Source organism: Antechinus flavipes, chromosome 1 (genome assembly GCF_016432865.1).
Source record: "Antechinus flavipes isolate AdamAnt ecotype Samford, QLD, Australia chromosome 1, AdamAnt_v2, whole genome shotgun sequence".
NCBI classification, from domain to species: Eukaryota; Metazoa; Chordata; class Mammalia; order Dasyuromorphia; family Dasyuridae; genus Antechinus; species Antechinus flavipes.
In genome coordinates this window covers 117,805,927-117,824,636 of record NC_067398.1, presented here as the reverse complement: position 1 = coordinate 117,824,636, position 18,710 = coordinate 117,805,927, and the positions used below count along the sequence as shown (strand labels likewise).

Below are 18,710 nucleotides of genomic sequence, written 5' to 3'. Positions count from 1 at the left end.
ATATTTCCATATTAGTATGTTGTGAAAGATGAGTCAGGATTAAAGGGAAAAATCATTAAAAAAAAAAGAAAGAAAAAAAAGTAAAAATGATATCCTTCAACATGCATTCAGATCCCATAGTTCTTTCTCTGGGTTGAAAATGCTATCTTTCTATCATAAGTCTTTGGGAGTATTGCTGAGAAGAGCTAAATCTATCATAATTGATCATCACACAATGTTGCTGTTACTGTTTATAATGGGCTCTTGGTTTTGCTCACTTCACTCAGCATCAGGTCATGTCATTCTTTACAAATTTTTCTGAAATCTACCTGCTCATCATTTCTTATTGCACAACAATATTGCATTACATTCACATACTAAAACTTGTTCAGCCATTCCCCAAATGATGGTTATCCCCTCAGTTTCCAATTCTTTGCCACTACCAAAAGAGCTGCTACAATTTTTTTGGTACATGTGGGTGCTTATTTTCTTTTTTGTGATCTTTTTGGGATATAGACCTAATGATGGTATTGCTGGCTCAAAGAGTATGCATAGCTTCATAGCCCTTTGACCACAGTTACAAATTGCTCTCCAGAATGGTTGGATCAGTTTACAATGACACCAATGATATATTAATGTTCCAGTTTCCTCACATTTTTTCCAACATTTATCATTTTACTTTTCTGTCATATTAGCCAATCTGACAGGTGTGAGGTACTACCTCAGAGTTGGCTTGATTGCATTTCTCTAATCAGTAGTGATTTAGAGCTTTTTTATATCTTATCCAGTGCCAAATAGGCTGATGATTGCTACTTTATAGTGTAGTTTTAGATCTGGTAAACCTATAAACCTTTATGTTTTGCTTTTCATCAGTTTTCTTGATATTTTTGACAGCTGGTTCTTCCAGATGAATTTTGTTGTTATTTTTTTCTAGCTCTATAAAATAATATTTTGGCAGTGTCAAGGCAGTGAATAGATTAATTTAGGTAAGATTATAATTTGATCATACTAACTCTGCCTACCCATGAGCAATTGTTATGTGATTTTATTTGTGTGAAAAATGTTTTGTAATTATGTTTATTTGGCTTGTGTTTGTCTTGACAGGTAATATTTTATATTATCTACAGTAATTTCAAATGAAATTTCTCTTTCTCGTGCCACTGGATTTTGTTGGTAATATATAGAAATGTCCATAATTTGTGTTAATTTATTTTATATCCTGCAATTTTTCTAAAATTATTATTTCAAGTAGTTTTTTAGTTAAATTTTTAAAGAATGTTTTTTAAGTTCAGCATCATATCATCTGTAATGAGTGATAATTTTGTTTCCTCATTGCCTATTCTAATTCCTTCCATTTTTCTTACTGCTAAAATTAAATTTATAGTACAATATTAAATAATAGTGGTGATAATGGGCATATCCTTGTTTCATCTCTGACTTTAATGGGAAAGCTTTTAGCTTATTCCCATTACCTATAATACTTGCTGATGGTTTTAGATAGATATTACTTATCATTTTAGGAAAACTTCAATTATTTGTATGCTCCCTAGTGTTCTTAATAGGAATAAGTGCTGTTATTTGTCGAAAGCTTTTTCTGCATCTGAGAAAATCATATTATTTTATTAATAATGTTATTGATATGGTTAATTATGCTGATAATTTTCCTAATATTAAATCAACCTAGTAAAAATCCTAGCTAGTGATAGTGTATAATCCTTATGATAAATTTCTGTAATATTTGCTCATATTTTATTTAAATTTTTTGCATCCATATTCATTAGGAAAACTGATCTATAATTTTCTTTTTCTGTTTTAGCTCCTGATGGTTTAGCTATAAGTCCCATGTATATGTCATAAAAGTATTTTGAAAGGACTTCTTCTTTGCCTGTTTTTCCAAATAGTTTATATATAAAGTATTGGAATTCATTGGTTTTTTAAAATGTTTTATAGAATTCACTTGTAAATTTTATCTGTCTCTGAAGATATTTTTCTTAGAGAATTCACTGATAGCTTGTTCAATATATATTTTCAAAAATGGGATTGGATTAAATATTTTATTTCCTCTTCTGTTAATCTCTTCAATTTAGATTTTTATAAATATTCATCCATTTCACTTGGATTATCAGATTTATTGATATACAGTCAAGCAAAATAACTTCTTCATTGGTGGTGAATTCATCCTTTTCATTTTGGCTTTCTTCTTTCTTTTTTTAAGCCAAATAAAACAAAGGTTTATGTATTTTGTTGCTTTTTTCATAAAACTAATTCTTAGTTTTATATATCTTAGTTCAATAGTTTTCTTACTTTCAATTTCATTAATTTCTCTTTTGATTTTCAGAATTTCTAACTTGGTATTTAATTGGGGATTTTTTGTTTTGTTTTGCTGAGGCAATTAGGGTCAAGAGACTTGCCCAGGGTCACACAGCTAGAAAGCAGTTAAGTGTCTGAGGCTTGATTTGAACTCAGGTCTTCATGACTTCAAGGCCAGCACTCTATCTACTGCACCATCTAGCTGCCCCTAATTGGGAATTTTTAATTTGTTCTTTTTCTAGCTTTTTTTGTTGCACACTCAATTTATTGATCTGCTCTTTTATTTCATGTAGCATTTAGTGAAATAAAATTTATCCTAAGAGAAATGGAATTGTGCAAATTATCTGCCATAAAAAAGAGGCAAGGAAAAACTTTACAATTGAGGAGAAGAGGGGCAGAAATGAGTGAGTGAATCTTAATCTCATTAGAACTGGCTCAAAGAGGAAACAATATGCATACTCAATATGAGTATAGAAATCTCCTACTTTACAAGAAAATAGGAGGGGAATGGGATATAGGAAGGGGGGAGGGTGATTTTAAAAAGAGGGCATATTAGGGGAGAGATAAGTTGGAACTAAAATACTCTTGAGTAGGAACAGAATGAAAGGAGAGAGAATAACAAAGGGGAAGATACAGTTAGCAATAGTAATTTTAAAAAGAATTTCAAAGCAAGTTTCTCTGATAAGGACTCGTTTCTCAAACACAGAACTGAGTCAAATTTATAAAAAATTTTTTAAAAAAGCCATGTCCCATAAATGATCAAAAGATATGATCTGTGCCCAAAGGCATATACTTTGACCTAATAACACCATTATTAGGTATGAATCCCAAAAGAGATTTAAAAAAGAAAAGAAAAGAAAAGAAAAACAACCTATATGCACAATAAAATATTCCTAACAGTTCTCAGGACAAAAATACAGGAAAGGATTTCTGATGCTATCCATACCCAGAGAAAGAACTGTTTGTATCTGAAAACAGATTGAAATATTTTATTTTTCTCTCATCTCTTTTTTTAAAAACTTAATTTTTCTTGAAGATTTTTATTTTCACTCGGTGGGAGATCTGTGGTTTTTTTTCACAACTTGATTTTTATGGGAAATGTTTTATATAACTTCACAAATGGCATTTTCTCTCTCTCTGTGTTTCTCTCTCTCTCTCTCTCTCTCTTTATCTCTATCTCTCTTTGTCTCTGTCTCTCTCCTCTCAACTTAAGACTAATTCATTCTTTAGGATTAGATTATTTAGTTTCTAATTATTTTTATCATTATATGGCTCTTTAGTACATGTAATTTTTATTGCTTTATGATTTGAAAAAGATGCATTTAATATTTCTGCCTTTCTGCATTTTATTGGGAGGTTTTCATGCCTTAATACATGATGAGGGTTGTTGAGTCAACAACCTGGAAGAAGGAGGACAAAAATTGACTGAAGAAAATAACACTTTAAAAAATACAATTAGCCAAATGCAAAAAAAAAAAAAAAAAAAAAATCCACTGAAGAAAATACCACCTGAATTGGCCAAATGGAAAAGGAAGTACTTAAGCTAACTAAAGAAAACCATACTTTAAAAAGTAGAATTCTTTCCAAATAGGGAAGTAGGAGAAGAAGGTAAAAAGAAAAGGGAGGGCAGAAGTAGAAGGGGAAAGGAGGAAAGAAAGGAAGTAGGGGTAATAGAAAGGGGGTAAGATTGAGGGAAGCAGTGGTCAGAAGCAAAATAATAGTGAGGATTGATTGGGTGAAAAGAGAAAGAAAAAAGAATAATAGGGGAGGGTAGAGGGAAATATACAGCTGGTAATCTTAATTGTGAATATTAATTGCAAATACTAATAAAATAAAAGTGGATAGCAGAGTGGATCAAAAACCAGAATTCTGTAATATGTTGTTTATAAATAGAAACATCTGGGGCAGAGAGAGGCACATAGTTTACCCTATGTAAAAGACTGGAGGAGAATATTTAATACTTCAACCAAAGGAAAAAAGCAGGGGTAGCAATCCTGATCACAGACAAAGCAAAAGAAAAAATGTAATTAAAAGAGATAAAGAAGGAAACTGCTTCTTGCTAAAAAGTATCAAAGACAATGAAGTAATATCAAAACTCATGTATATATGCACCAAGTGGTTTAGCATCCAAATTCTTAAGAAAAGTTAAATCAGTTACAGGAAGAAATAGACAGAAAAGCTATAATAATAAGGGGATCTCATCATCCTGTCAAATTTAGATAAATCTAATCACAAAATAAGAAATTAAGGAGGTGAACATAATCATAGAAAATTTAGATATGATAGACCTCTGGAGAAAATTGAATAGGAATGGAAAGGAATATGCCTTTTTCTCAGTAGTATATAGCCTTTACACAAAAACTGACCATGTATTAGGGCCCCAAAACTTCCCCCAAACTTCACAATCAAATACAAAAAGGCAAAAATATTAATTCATCCCTTTCAGATCATAATACAATAAAAATTACATGCAATAAAATACCATGGAAAGACAGACTAAAAACTAATTGGAAATTAAGCAATCTAATCCTAAAGAATGAGTGGGTCAAACTAACAAATCACAGAAACAATAATTTATGAAAGAGAATGACAGTGAGACAACATACTAAAACTAATGGTATGCAGCCAAAACAGTTCTCAGAGGAAGTTTTATATTTCTAAATTCTTACATGAATAAAGTAGAGATAGAGGAGATCAAGAAATTGGGCATTCAGCTAAAAAAAGCTAGGAAAAAAGCAAGTTTTAAAAAGCCAATTACATAGCAAATTAGAAATTCTGAAAATCAAAGGAGAAATTAATAAAGTGGAATGTAAGAAAATCACTAAAATAATAAATAAAACTAAGACTTGATTTTATAAAGAAAAAAAAAAGATAAACCTTTGATCAGTTTGATTAAAAAAAAGAAAAGAAGAAAACCAGATTGCGAGTTTCAAAAATGAAAAGGGTGAGCCTAGCATCAATGAAGAAGAAATTAGGAGTTCTTTTGTCCAACTGTATGCCAACAAATTTGGTGATCTAATGAAAAGGGATGAATATTTACAAAAATGTAATTTGTCCAGATTAGCAAAGATCCAAGACAATTCCAATAGACTTGGGATGGAAATGCCATCCACCTGCAGAGAAAGAATTATAAAGACTGAATGAAGATCAAAACATATTGTTTTCACCTTTATTGTTCATTTGCTTGTTTTGTTTTTCTTTATCACAGTTTTTTTTTCCTTTTATTCTGATTTTTCTCTCACAACATGATTAATTGTACAGATATGACCTATATTAGATTGCTTACTATCTTGGAGAGGGAAGAAAGAAAGGAAGGAAGGAGAAAAAATTTTGGAATTAAAAATTTTATACTACAGAATGTTAAAAACTATCTTTACATGTAATTGAAAAAATAAAATACTATTAAATTTAAAAAATACATAGTCAGCTTTTGTGTAGTTGTTTCTCATGTACCCCTGAGAAAAAGATATATTTATTTCTATCCTCATTCACTTTTTTCCAAAGGTCTATCATCTATAACTTTTCTCTTTTTAAAAATTGAATTAAATACAAAATAAGAAAAAGCAGAATAGAAAAAAAAACAAAATTAAAAAAACAAAACAAAACATTGTTATGTGTTCAGCAGAACATCACAAAGAATTCAAAATATGTAACAATAAATTTACATTTAAAGGAAACATATATAATAATAGAAGAAATTACATTCATTAGGGTCTATTTTTTCTTTGCTTCCTTGTAGGTTATTCTTTTGTTCTCTGCTGCATTCCTTTTACTTTATTCTTTTTTTCCCCTTCTATCCCCCCACCTTCCTTAAGCAGGCTACTATTAGATATAGATATATCACACACACACACACACACACACACACACACACACACATACACACACGCACAACTATCCATGGACCCACACATATGTCTATATACATATACATACACATACATACCCACATACCTACATATCCTCAAACACATAAATATTTCATCCTCATGAAAGAATACATCTAAGACATGTGGATTTTTTGCATGTATATAAATCTAATGTAGATTTTTCTCTTTATTGAATCTTTAAGATTGACTTTGTTTAAGATCAATCATTATTAGCCCTACTGTTTTTTTATCTAACTTATCTAAAATTCCATTCACCTCCTTAGTTTCTTCATTGTTTATATTTTGGTTAGATTTATCTAGTTATAAGAGGGGGGTGTTGAGGTTCCCCACTGGTATATTTTTGTTGTCCATTCTAAGTTTCTTCTAAGAATTTTTTTCTATCAAGTGGTGCTATACCATTTGATGAATATATTAATATTCATTGTCTGTGGTATCTTTTACCAAATTATAGTTTCCTTATCTCTTTTAATTAGAGTTTTGCTTTTGCTTTCTCTGAGATTGATAGCTTTTTTTTTTTCAACTTCAGGTGAAATATACTTTGCTCCACACTTTTATCTTTACTCTGTATATATCTCTGCTTCAGATATATTTTTTGTAAACAACATATTGTAGGATTCTAATTTTTAATTACTCTGCTATGCACTCACATTTTAAAAGGGAGTTCATTTCCTTCACATTCACAATTATGATTATTAACTATATTTCCTTCAGTCCTGTTTTTCTTCCTACTTAAATTTTTCTTTCTTTTTTCATACTGTCCCTCTTAACCAGTGTTTTGCTTCTGACCACCTTCTCCGTCAATTTTCCCTCCCCTTTTCTTTCCCCTTTTTCCTCCTACATCCTTATTGGGTAAGATAAATTTCTATACCCAGCCGAGAATGTATGTTATTCCTCCTTTGAACTAAATCTGATGAGATTGTTTCCAACAATGTTCACATTCTCCCTATTTTTCTTTTCCTGTAATAGATCTTTTGTATAATTTGCCCTATTACACCTCTCCTTTTTCTTCCAGTATAATCCTTTTTTTTAACCCTTAAATTTTGACTTCAGTCAACTTATATTCACACCTTCTATCTATATATCTATTTCTATCTATATCTATATCTATTTCTATCTATATCTATATATAGATATGTAGATATTCCCTCCAACTGCCCTAACAGAGATACAGTTATGAAGAGTTATAAGTATCATCTTTTAATCTTTTTGAATGACATGATTTTCCCCCTGTTTACTTTCTTATGCTTCCTTTGAGTCTTGTAATTGAAAAATTAAATTTTCTGTTCGGCTCTGTGCTTTTCATAAGAAAAGTTTGAAAGTCCCCTGTTTCATTGAATGCCCTCTTTTCCCATGAAGAAAAATACACTCAGTTTTGCTACATACGTGATTCTTGGTTATAAACCAGTTGCTTTCCAGAATATATTCAAAACCCCAATTCTTTTAATGTTGAAGCTGCCAATTCCCATGTAATCCTGATTGTGGATCCTTCATACTCAGGTTGTTTTTTGTCTGGCTGCTTGCAGTATTTTCTCCTGGACCTGATAATTCTGGTATTTGACTACATTATTCCTTAGAATTTTCTTTTGTGGATCTTTTTCAGAAGATGATTGGTGAATTCTTTCAATGACTATTTTAACTTCTGGTTCTAGAATATCAGGACAATTTTCCTTGTTAATTTCTTGAAAAGTGCTGTCCAGGTTGTGAAACGATCCAGCCATTCTGGAGAACAATTTGGAACTATGTCCAAAGGACTATAAAACTGTGCAAACTCTGATCCAGCAGTGTCTATTATTGAGTCCATGTCCCAAAGAGATCATAAAAGAAGGAAAAGGACCCACATGTGCCTATGTTTGTAGCAGCCCTTTTCATAGTAGGAAGGAACTGGAAATTGAGTGAATGTCAGTTGGGGAATGGCTCAAAAAGTTATGCTATATGAATGTTATGGAATATTATTGTTCTATAAGAAATAATGAGCAAGGGGCAGCTCAGCTAGGTGCAGTGGATAGAGTACCAGCCCTTAAGTCAGGAGGATCTGAGTTCAAATTTGACCTCAGATATTTAAGACTTTCAAACTGTGTGACCCTAGGCAAGTCACTTAACCCTAACCCCAATTGCCTCAGCAAGAGAAAGAAAGAAAAGAAAAGAAGAAGGAAGAAAGAAAGGAAGTGATAGAGAGAAAGAAAGAGATAGAAAAAGAAAAAAAAGAAGAAATGATGAGCAGGCTGGTTTCAAAAAAAACTTACATGAACTAATGCTAAGTGAAGTGAACAGAACCAAGAGAACATCACACCATTAACAATAAGATTATGTGATGATCAACTGTGATGAACATGGCTCTTTTCAACAGTGAAGCACTTTGCCTTCTGCCCTGGAGCTGGAGGCCTCACAGTGGCCTGCTGTGAATTAGTCTATGGACCTAGGATTGAGGGGCCTCTGTTGCTGATCTGTGCTGTGGCTAATACCCTCTCACTGGCAAATTTAACTATCTGCCCTGGGATCTCCCCTTTTTACTGAAATGACACCAATCTCTCCTAAAGTTCTTCTAAGTTATCTTAATCTGGGAAATTGTTTCACTCCATCTCTTTGTAGATTCTCTTGCTCCAGAATCCATTTAGAAACTTGATTTAATATTGGTTCCAAAGGAAACTGGAAAGAACTCCAGCAATTTTCTGTTTTTTCTCTCCCAACTTGGCTCTGCCTCAGTTCTTCATTATTAAATTAAAGAACTGTATCAAACTCAAATAAAATGTGTCTCTGTGGATTACATGTTGACTTAGAAAACTTCAAACTAATATTATCTATTTTTTTGTATTTTTATTTATTTTGTTAGAAATTTATCAAGTACATTTAATCTGGATCACTGTAATTCCCATGCAATAGGGCCATGTACTTGATATCTCTGCTGTAGAGTAATTCTTTTTCTATGTTAAAATAGCAGGCATAATAACTATTTCTTGTTGACTTTTAGGTTCAGGTGTTCAGTGGAAACATGTGTCAAAGGTATCCATGTTTAAGAAATTCGGCTTTGGGGAGGTGCTGATAATGCTGCTAATTGACAGTATCTTATATGGCTTAGTGACTTGGTATGTGGAAGCTGTCTTTCCAGGACAATATGGTATACCTCAGCCTTGGTACTTCTTCATTAAGGTGAGTTCTGATGTTGAAATCCTTCAGAATAACTACAGTTCTTTTATTATTCTTACTTCTTCTTATATCTTTAAGTCAACCAAAGTAGACATAAGGCAGACAAAGGGGTGATTACCTTTCTAGCTAGAGAAAATTTAGGTTCAAGGGCAAAGCCAAGTTTTGACCATTGTTCAAGTGGAAAGTTCCACGTGGGGTACCCAAAAGACAAGAGAGATTTCCTTAAGAGAATTTGGAGCAGTAGACTTCTTCTCACAATCTTGGTAGGATCTCTAGAATTGCTTTAAGTAAATTTAATAAAGGTAGACTGAGGTACATACTCTGAACAAAATCAGGTTTGTTTGTTTGTTTGTTTTTTAACAGCAATCAGTTTATTAACACTTTATTAACTGTTAACATAACAGGTAAGACTGGCCACCTCAATAAATCCAATGACCCAGGAAAAAGGAGGATATCCTTTTAATTGTCACACAAGAAAGAAGGGGTCTTAGTAGTCATGGTATATTATGATCGGCTATACTAAGAAAGGTGAACTGACATTCAAGTGATACTAATTATGACCCTTTTTGATAAATAAGGAATTATAATTATTTTATGGGACCTTTCTTCATCTTTTAATCTTTGCTAGGGGATCCTAAAGATAGTCTTTTTCTAAAAAAAAAAATCTAAAGATAGGCTATTATTTTTTAAAGGTGAAAATTACATATGTCCTATATTTTTAACTACTAGTGTTGCAATAAAAAATCTACAGTGATGAGAAACAGAGGCACAAAGTTCTGAGTTTAATCAATTTAGTAGCAAAGCTAGAAATGCCAACAAAGTGAGATCCCAGGTCCATCAGTGGCCAGGGATGCAGTTGAGCATCAAAACAGCTTTTTATACAGATTGGTTGCATAAGGCTTAATGGGGCAAACTAAACTAAGACTGTGATTGGTGAGAGGCGAAGGGTAGGTTATACACTTTTCTTAATCATGTTGACTTGTAGGAGAGGCTCTTCAGAATCTATAGCAATGTGGAAATCATAGAGTTGAACAATATCCTCTGGAAAGTCCCATTTCAGATTCCATTAAATACCAGTACTAAGATGTCTCCTAAGATATGTAAGATAAGGTATCTCCTAAACAGGTTGACTCATTTTTCATCCATCTTCCTTATCACCCTCATGAGATAAGACCAGTTTGGGATGCTTAAAATTAGATAATCTAAACTCTTTCACAGCTTATTAACTATAAAGTTCTATATGGTATGATGACTACAATTATAGAAACAAGAACAACATTAAAAGAGACTTGAACTCAAATACATTAGAATGACTGATCTTAGTATTTTCATTAAAAAATGCTTTCTCCTTCTTAATAGAGCAATACTGTTGTATTAAGCTGTCAGATACAATACTTTTTGTATTTGCTTAGCTATTTTTACTAAAACATGGGAGGATTTGGAGCATGGGGGGGGGGGGGGGCGGGGAAGTTAGATTGAGAAATTGGAAAGAGTTCACATTTTCATTGACTATTCTGATTTTCCAAGCACTGAAATTAATCCCTGGACACACCAAACCAAATAACATTTTCTGAAATCAGGGAAATATCTTTAATTTATTAACACTTTATTATTAACTGTTAACATAACAGGTAAGACTGGCCAGTCTTACCCAGAACTACAAATTTAGATTCTCTATGCATCCTCACCAAAAGTTACTAACATGTAAGATAAAGTCTAGCACATGAAACTTTTTTCATGATAAAACATTCTAAAAGTTAACCTAGATTATAGAGCACAAGAAAAGATTCGTACATAAATTTGCATTATGTAATATAGCCTAAAACTAGGTACAATCCATTGACCAGAACCCATTATAGTTATATGACTGTAGATCAGAGTAAGACACAATAGCAAAGGAGGTCTGGGAAGGATTTGGGGTCAGCTAGGCAAAAATTGTCAATGTATATTTTAGTATGGAGCATGAAAACAGAGCAAGGCCAGACTGGGCTGAGTTAGGGATACTTTTTCAAGTGAAATGACCTGAGTTTTTTTAGGATAGATAAACAATTTAATTCACATTAAGTTTTAAGGACAAAATGTAATAACTTTAGTTTAATAAAATTCATGTTTTCTTTTGGATATAACTGTTTAAGTTGATTTAGACTTTATTTCAAACTGCTAAACTTTTACCTCTGTAGAATTACTATAATATCTAAGTATAATCAATTAATGTAATTTCTGATGAGTTCCTAGCCAATGACCAATAGATAACCATTTTCAGATTTTTTTTTTTTATTGTTAGTACCAATGATGGAAGAACCAAATTAGTCATAGAATTTCTGCTTCTGGTTTTTTGCTTTCTTTTCAAAAGAATGTCTACCTGATGCAGTTGTTTCATTAGTTCCCTACTTATTGAACATAGGAGTTCATCTGGAATTTCAAAGGGGGGGGTGGATTTCCCCTTTGCTTTTAGCTGTTCATTCTCAATATTTGTTTCATAGACTGAGATTAACATTTTAAGTCATAAGGAGACTTTCTTTTGTAAAATTGAATTATTCTTTGATGTCAATGTTGTGTGAGAACCAGATTTATTCCATTTTGTAAACAATTACCATTTTGAGATTTATTTCTAAATCATCTAATTACAAGGAATTCTATCTGCTTGCTCATCCCCTTCCAACTCAGAAAGTCCCTAATATATCCTCCAATTAGAAATCAGATTATCTGATCTTACATCATGTTTTGTATCTTATTTGTCTTATTTTAATGTATAAAAATCTGTGCAAAACCTGTATTCAGAGTCTTTGTGTCTATTGAGGGAACCTGGACTTGATTTGGTTCACAACTACATGCCTTTCAAATAAATCATGCAGCTTAGATTTTGCTTCCTCAGGCAAAAATTCAATCATGACAGTTGTTCATCTTGAAAATCCTAACAAGGTCTTTTTTATTTATAAAACCTGATTGAAATTTCTTCCTTTGGTCAGTCTTCAGTAAATGCTTTGGTCACTTTCTGGCCTATTTTTTGACAGTGTACTTTGGGCTCAGATTGCCAAATGTTCACTGGTATATTTTGTGTATTTTTCCCCATTGTAGTAAGTAGATGATTGTTGGATATAAAGGCACAGTTTGTTATAATGTTCAGATTGGTTTTCTGGAGGCCACTGGAGTAGCCACCTTTTCAGCAGATTAATCACCATGAGAATAGCCAGGTATTAAAGTCCAAATTCTTTATTGTCTCCTTCAAAGTCTTGTCTCCTTGCCTGGGGCCCAGGCTAATTTGATCTCAGGAAAGGAAATGCAGGAGGACAGCCACCATGGTGGTGTGAGATAGAATGAATCGCTATGAGTTTGAGGGCTTATGCTCCCGCCTCCAGTCCTTTGTCTTCTCCGAGTCTGACCCTGGCTGAGTTTGTCCCCATTTATATGCTCTTTTCTAATTACGTTATCATAGGTGTGAATCTTGTGGAACTATATTAAGTACTAAGTACATGTACTGAACTAGAGAACTATTACTCACCATGCTAAATTAGATAACCATTGTCTTATCAATTCCACTGAGTTAACACCTAGTAAGAATCCTTATTCTAAGTACAGAGTTATAGCTCATAACAGTTTGTAATTTAACTGGTATATTAAATCAATACATGATGTGTACTCCCATTATTAGATTCATATACAATCACAGATTAATCCACAGATCCAAAAGTAACACCTGACCATCATAAATAAAAACATGAGACAGAACTGAAACAGGGTCCACTTGCTATACAGTTATACTTCAGTTCAAAATCTAAGGAATCTGTAAATATAATAACCCAGTGTTTGATCTGGCAGTTTAACCATACAGCACCATATTTACCATCAGAAATTGTGAAGAAAAGTCATAATATGTGATTCTGAGATTATGTACATTTTCACTATGTAAGTTCCTCATTTTAGCATACTATTAAGTATCCACATGGTAATCCTCTGACAAAGATGCCTCCATTTAGGAAAAAAGGCATAGGTCACCAAGGAACATCTTTAATACTGCCACAACCAACAACTTTTATCTCTGCATATTCTGTGAAACCCCAATGCCATCATGTGCCCCTGACACCAAACTAATAGAATCTGACAAATCTTCAATCCGTCAGCAACAAGACCATATCAAGCGGCACAACCTGAAGCATGAGCATAATAAAGCTTTGGATTATGGCACTGTAATATGCCTGTAAAACTAGAAGAACTTGTGCCAGGATAGTCAACACTATAGCCCCAGGGCTGAAAAATTCTGAACCACCGGGGCAAAACTTTAATAAATAAAGGGAGTTTTATAGGACACCATGTATATAAGAACTAAGCCTGAAGGAGAGAGCACAGCATCTAGCTGGGGTCAGTTCTAAGCACCCAAAAGTCCTTTTTGGCAAAGATGTAGACCGGTGCACTGTGCACTGCACAGCATGAAAGGAGGCAGAAAAGCTTTGAAATAAGCCTTCAAGGAAACTATCAGATGGGATAGAGTCATAAAATGAATAAGAGAAAATGAGGGGAAAAAAAGACTAAAATTTGCAAAGATTTTAGGAAAAAGAAAACCCAAAGATCTTGAACATCAGCAGGGAAAACAGTAACAATAGGAACTAAGGCCTCTATATAGTTTTTAAAAATACAAAACAAGTTCAGGCTTCTATGAATAAATATTGTAAAACAAAGGGGAAAGATCAAACTTTTGATGAGACATAGAGGACCTGGAATGTGAGGAGAAAATAGAACCAGAATGGGAAGTTATGACTTGCATAGCAAAAATAATGGGCGAACAAATAAGCTGGAATCTGCAGGATCAAGCCTCATCAAAAAAAAACCTATAGATTGGGAATACAAAATTAAAGAAAGGATAATTGAGGAGAGAAGCAAAATCCAGTAACATTAAAAGAAAATACTAATCATGAAGATATTATGCATAGAGATAATTTAAGGATCATAGATTTCTCAGAAGAACACAATAGGATTTTAAAAAACCAACACCATAATACAGGAAATAATAGAAGAGAACTGTCTGGGACTTTGGAATTCAGAAAATACCAACTAAAAGAATTTCTAAATCACCTCCAGAAGGAAAAAACCTGAGGCTGTATACCTCAAGATATAGTGGGTAAATTTAATAAATAAATTTAGGAAGAACAGATTCTGCAAATGATCTAGAGAAATACCTTCAAATACAAAGGAAAGGAATTCAAATAACATAAAAGTATTTACACCAATAATGTGAGGGAATTAATCTATTTCAAAAAGCAGTAAAGCTCAGAATGAAAGGCCTAGTGGCCCACCCAAAAATTTTGAATTTAAATATTTGAGAAAAAAGATAAATGTTCAATATGAAAATATAATGAAACATTTTCCTCAATTCAGTTCTATATTTTCCTTTTTCTTTTAAATTTATCCAAAACTGAAAGCAATGAAAAGTCTTGTCACTATTGTGTTCTTATTTAAAACCAAGAGTAATATGTAATTGAGATAACATTAGAAATTTTTCCAATAAATATAGTTGTAAAGCAAGGATACCTATTCTTTCTGCCATTATTTGATACAGTGCTAAAGTGCTAAAGACAGCAGTAAAACAAGGGGAAAAGTACATTTGGAAAATCATAGGGAATCACCATAATATATTAATATATAAAAGTAATAGTTTTAGCAAAACTGCAGGCTATAAATTGAAGCCTCAACAATAACTAGCATTTATATGTAATAATAAAATAATTTGAGTCAGTAATAGAAGAGAAACACTGTTCCAAGTAACTAAAAATTGCATAAAGCATCTGGAGATCAATATATAAAAGCATACAAAAGATCTGTAGATTTTAATATCAAATGAACCTTACCAAAAAAAAAAAAGCAACTTAAATACTTGGAGAAATGGCTCCTAACTGGGCCATAGGAATGTATTAAATATGACAACTTTTAGCAAAGTTAATTTACATTTTTAATGTTATACTAATAAAATTATTAAGGGAATGTTTTATAAAAGTTTATAAAATAATAACAATTAATTTGGAAAAACAAAAGATTTCATATGTCAAAGGAAATAGCTAAAAGACATAGGAACCATAGAGGAATAATACTTCCAGTCTTTAAAGTATACTGTAAAGCAACAGTCATCAAGGACCATCTAGAATTAATCAAATAGAGAAACAAGTTGATGTCATAAGCTAGATAGAAGAGAATCAGAAACACTGGAATTCACCCAATGTTCCATATGATAGAAAATACATTAAAGAATGCTTTATTTGATAAAAAAACACTGCAAAAACTGAAAAACCATCTAGCAGAAATTAAGTTTGGATCAATACTTTGCAACATATTCTAAATGGATATATGACCTTAATAATAAATATAATAACTTTTTTAAAAGTTATACCTCTTACAATTATGGATAAGGCATTCTTAATCCTTATGTTAAGGATTAACAAGGAATAGAAGCAGTTGCAAAAGCTAAAATAAATAACTTATTATATGAAATTGAAAAGTTTCTATACAGAAAAAATGCATATAGGATAAGAAGCAGTTGAAAAAAATCTGTTTCAGATTTCTCTGATAAGGTAGTCAAGAGATATAAATAATTAACTGATGTACAAATATTCATACACACAAATATACTTTTATATATACATATGTGTATATATAAAAACAATTGTTCCCCAATAACTACATAGAGGAAAATTTGCTCAAAGGTTGTGAACAAACTGTTCACTGCTGAATTACAGAAGATTGAGAAGGACCTAAAAGAATGCTTCACATCAAGAATAATAAGAAAAATGCATCTTAAAACAACCATGAGATTTCAGCTTATACTCTGTAAATTGGCAAAGCTGACAAAAGATGAGAGTAGTAAATGTTGGAGTGATGGAAAGATAGGCACACTAGTGCATTATTGATAGATCTATGCATCAATACAACATCAATATCAATACAATGCTTTTTGGAAAGCATTTGAACTTACACAAATAAAGTGACAAAAATATTTAAATACTTTAAACAAAAGTGTCATAATAGCACTTATTGTGGTAGCCAAGAAGAAGAAACAAAGTATATGCCCATTAGTTGGGAAATGGCTACACTAATTACTTTACTGGGAAAAAATGATAAATCTGATGAATCCAGAGAAACATGGGAAGATTTATAAGAATTGATATGTAGTAAATAAGGAGAGTTAAGAAAATAATACACACAATGAGTAAGATAGTGTAAATGCAATTAGAGTATAACACACACATTAAAAGTAAAAGTTACAAATTTATAAAGAACAAGCATACCTCAAAAGAAAAGATATGAGAGGATGTTCCTACCTCATTACTGATGTGGGAGGTCCACAGATGTTAAGTAGTACACTTGTTTTGGGAGTTTTTCAACAGACTGATAGGTTGTACAGATTTTTGTCCCTCTTTTTCAAAACAATGCTATTTGTCATGGAATGGCTAAGTGAGGAAGAGGGAAAGATTCTAAGGAAAACTATGATACTATTGAAAAAAAGATATCAATAAAATTTTATTTTTAAAAAAGGAATAGAATAGGCAGTGGAAAAATAGGCCTGAAACACCACGAACTCCATAATCCCCTTTTATGTGAATCAGTTTGTTGTGTGGGATTAAATCATGGCATGGGAGGCTAACTATTGAAAGGGATTGACACAGATAGACAACTCAGACCAGATTATTTAATTTAAAGCATTATTTATTGGCTGACCGGCCAGCGACTGACCCCACTAGACAGGCTAGTAGAGATCAGCCCCGAGCCTCCAGTGAGACAGACTTTTAAGCACGTTTGCCACTCCTTGGTACAGCCTTGTGGTTACAAGTTTCCTTGACACAGTCTCTCACTTACAATGGGGAAATGACAGGATGCCTGACATTGTTAGGCAAGCATTCTGTCTGAACATAGTTGTGCTAGCTCTTTGTAAAACACTTCCCTTACTTTGGTTTAAACAACATTTTCTTATAAGCCTGAGGCCCCTTGACCCAGGGATGAGGGGGCCAGTCTTTTGTTCATTTCATTCCCCCCTTTTTATGTTCAAAGTTGTGATTCATCTGAGGCCAATAGGGAATAAGTCATCTTGAGGGTGAAAAGTTTCAGCGTCTGTATGCAATCCTGAATGTAAGAGATGAGGCACTTTCTTATGCCGGGAGCTATGAGGAAGAGGAGAAGGAACAAGAGGGCTGGACCTGCGATTAGAGTGATGATCCAGGACACTGAAGCCTTACGACTGGCCTCCTGGTCATCCACCACTTACGTAAGGAGGCGAGTGATTCCCTAATGACTCCCAGCCGACTTGACAACCTCTGCTAGGGAGTCCACTGAATAAACCTGAGAGCTAAGAAGGCAAATGTAAGGCTGAAGAAACTGAGGCAAGATAGAGATCAGAGGGCTCCCACCATTTTATTAATTGGAGAGTTTGATTGACTGGACAAGACTCTATTCTCAAAACATCCAGTGGTGAATGTGAGTTAGACCAAGGCAGGGGCGGGTTCAGAACATTGAGAGTGGGAACAGCAATCTGGTTCTGACAGTGTGGTGGGAGACACTGGACATTCTGATAGGAGCCAGGAAGTCTGAACTCCCACTTATCCCAAGTCTTACATTAACAATTTATAACCTTAGAGCAAGTGGCCCTCAGTCTTCAATGAACCAGAGCGGGGTTTTGCAACAAAGGGGATTGAGGTAGAACAGTTAAGGAAACTGAGGCAGAACAATTTAGGGAAACTGAGGCAGAACCAATTAGGGAAACTGAGTCAGGATAATTAAAGAAGACTGTGGCACAACATCCCACACTCTCTTCTGAATTCTGTATGAAGCAAATAAACCAAATTAAACTAGAAAAGAAAAAATGCAAGGACAAGTCTCTCCCTGATAACCCCAGAGTTAACAGCAATATAAAGGCTCCCTGTTGCAAGCATGTCAGGTCCTCTGCAGTTGAGGCACCATCTCAGCCAGAGAATCCAGTTTGAGGTGGACAGTTCACTGTGAGTTAGGTCTGTGGTCATTTGTGCACTTAATTCAGTTTCTGCTTACAGGGTAGCAGGGCCAAAGGATCAAGGCCCATTCAGAGGGGCAACCCTCTCCAGGGGAGAAGGGTGAGGCTTGGAGTAGCTTCACATGTCCCCACCCAGAGGAACAGACAGGGCTGCAGAAAGGATCAGATTGCAGAGCAGATTATGCACAGGTACACCATCAAGGCAGGCAAAGCCCAAACTTTTAGATTCCTGATATCAAAACTACAAAGTCCTTTGAGATTGCTGAAATACTAATTCATGAACTGGGGTTATAGGACTGGAGAAATAGATCAGAGAGACTGCCAGTCCCAAGACAGGTGTCTGATTTCTGGTTGTTTCTAAAAAAATTATCCCAAGAACTGAGTCTTCCAGGGCAATT

The 18,710-nt window shown here is 33.4% G+C and overlaps 1 protein-coding gene across 1 annotated transcript in view; it reads left to right on the top strand.

The window, feature by feature from the left end:
• Positions 1–18,710, top strand: part of LOC127556397 (phospholipid-transporting ATPase ABCA3-like) — a 234,964-nt gene that overhangs the window by 91,854 nt on the left and 124,400 nt on the right. Inside the window, exon 9 of the mRNA XM_051989532.1 lies at positions 9,148–9,326. Coding sequence (XP_051845492.1) covers positions 9,148–9,326 — 179 coding nt within the window. The remainder of the gene's footprint in view (positions 1–9,147; positions 9,327–18,710) is intronic.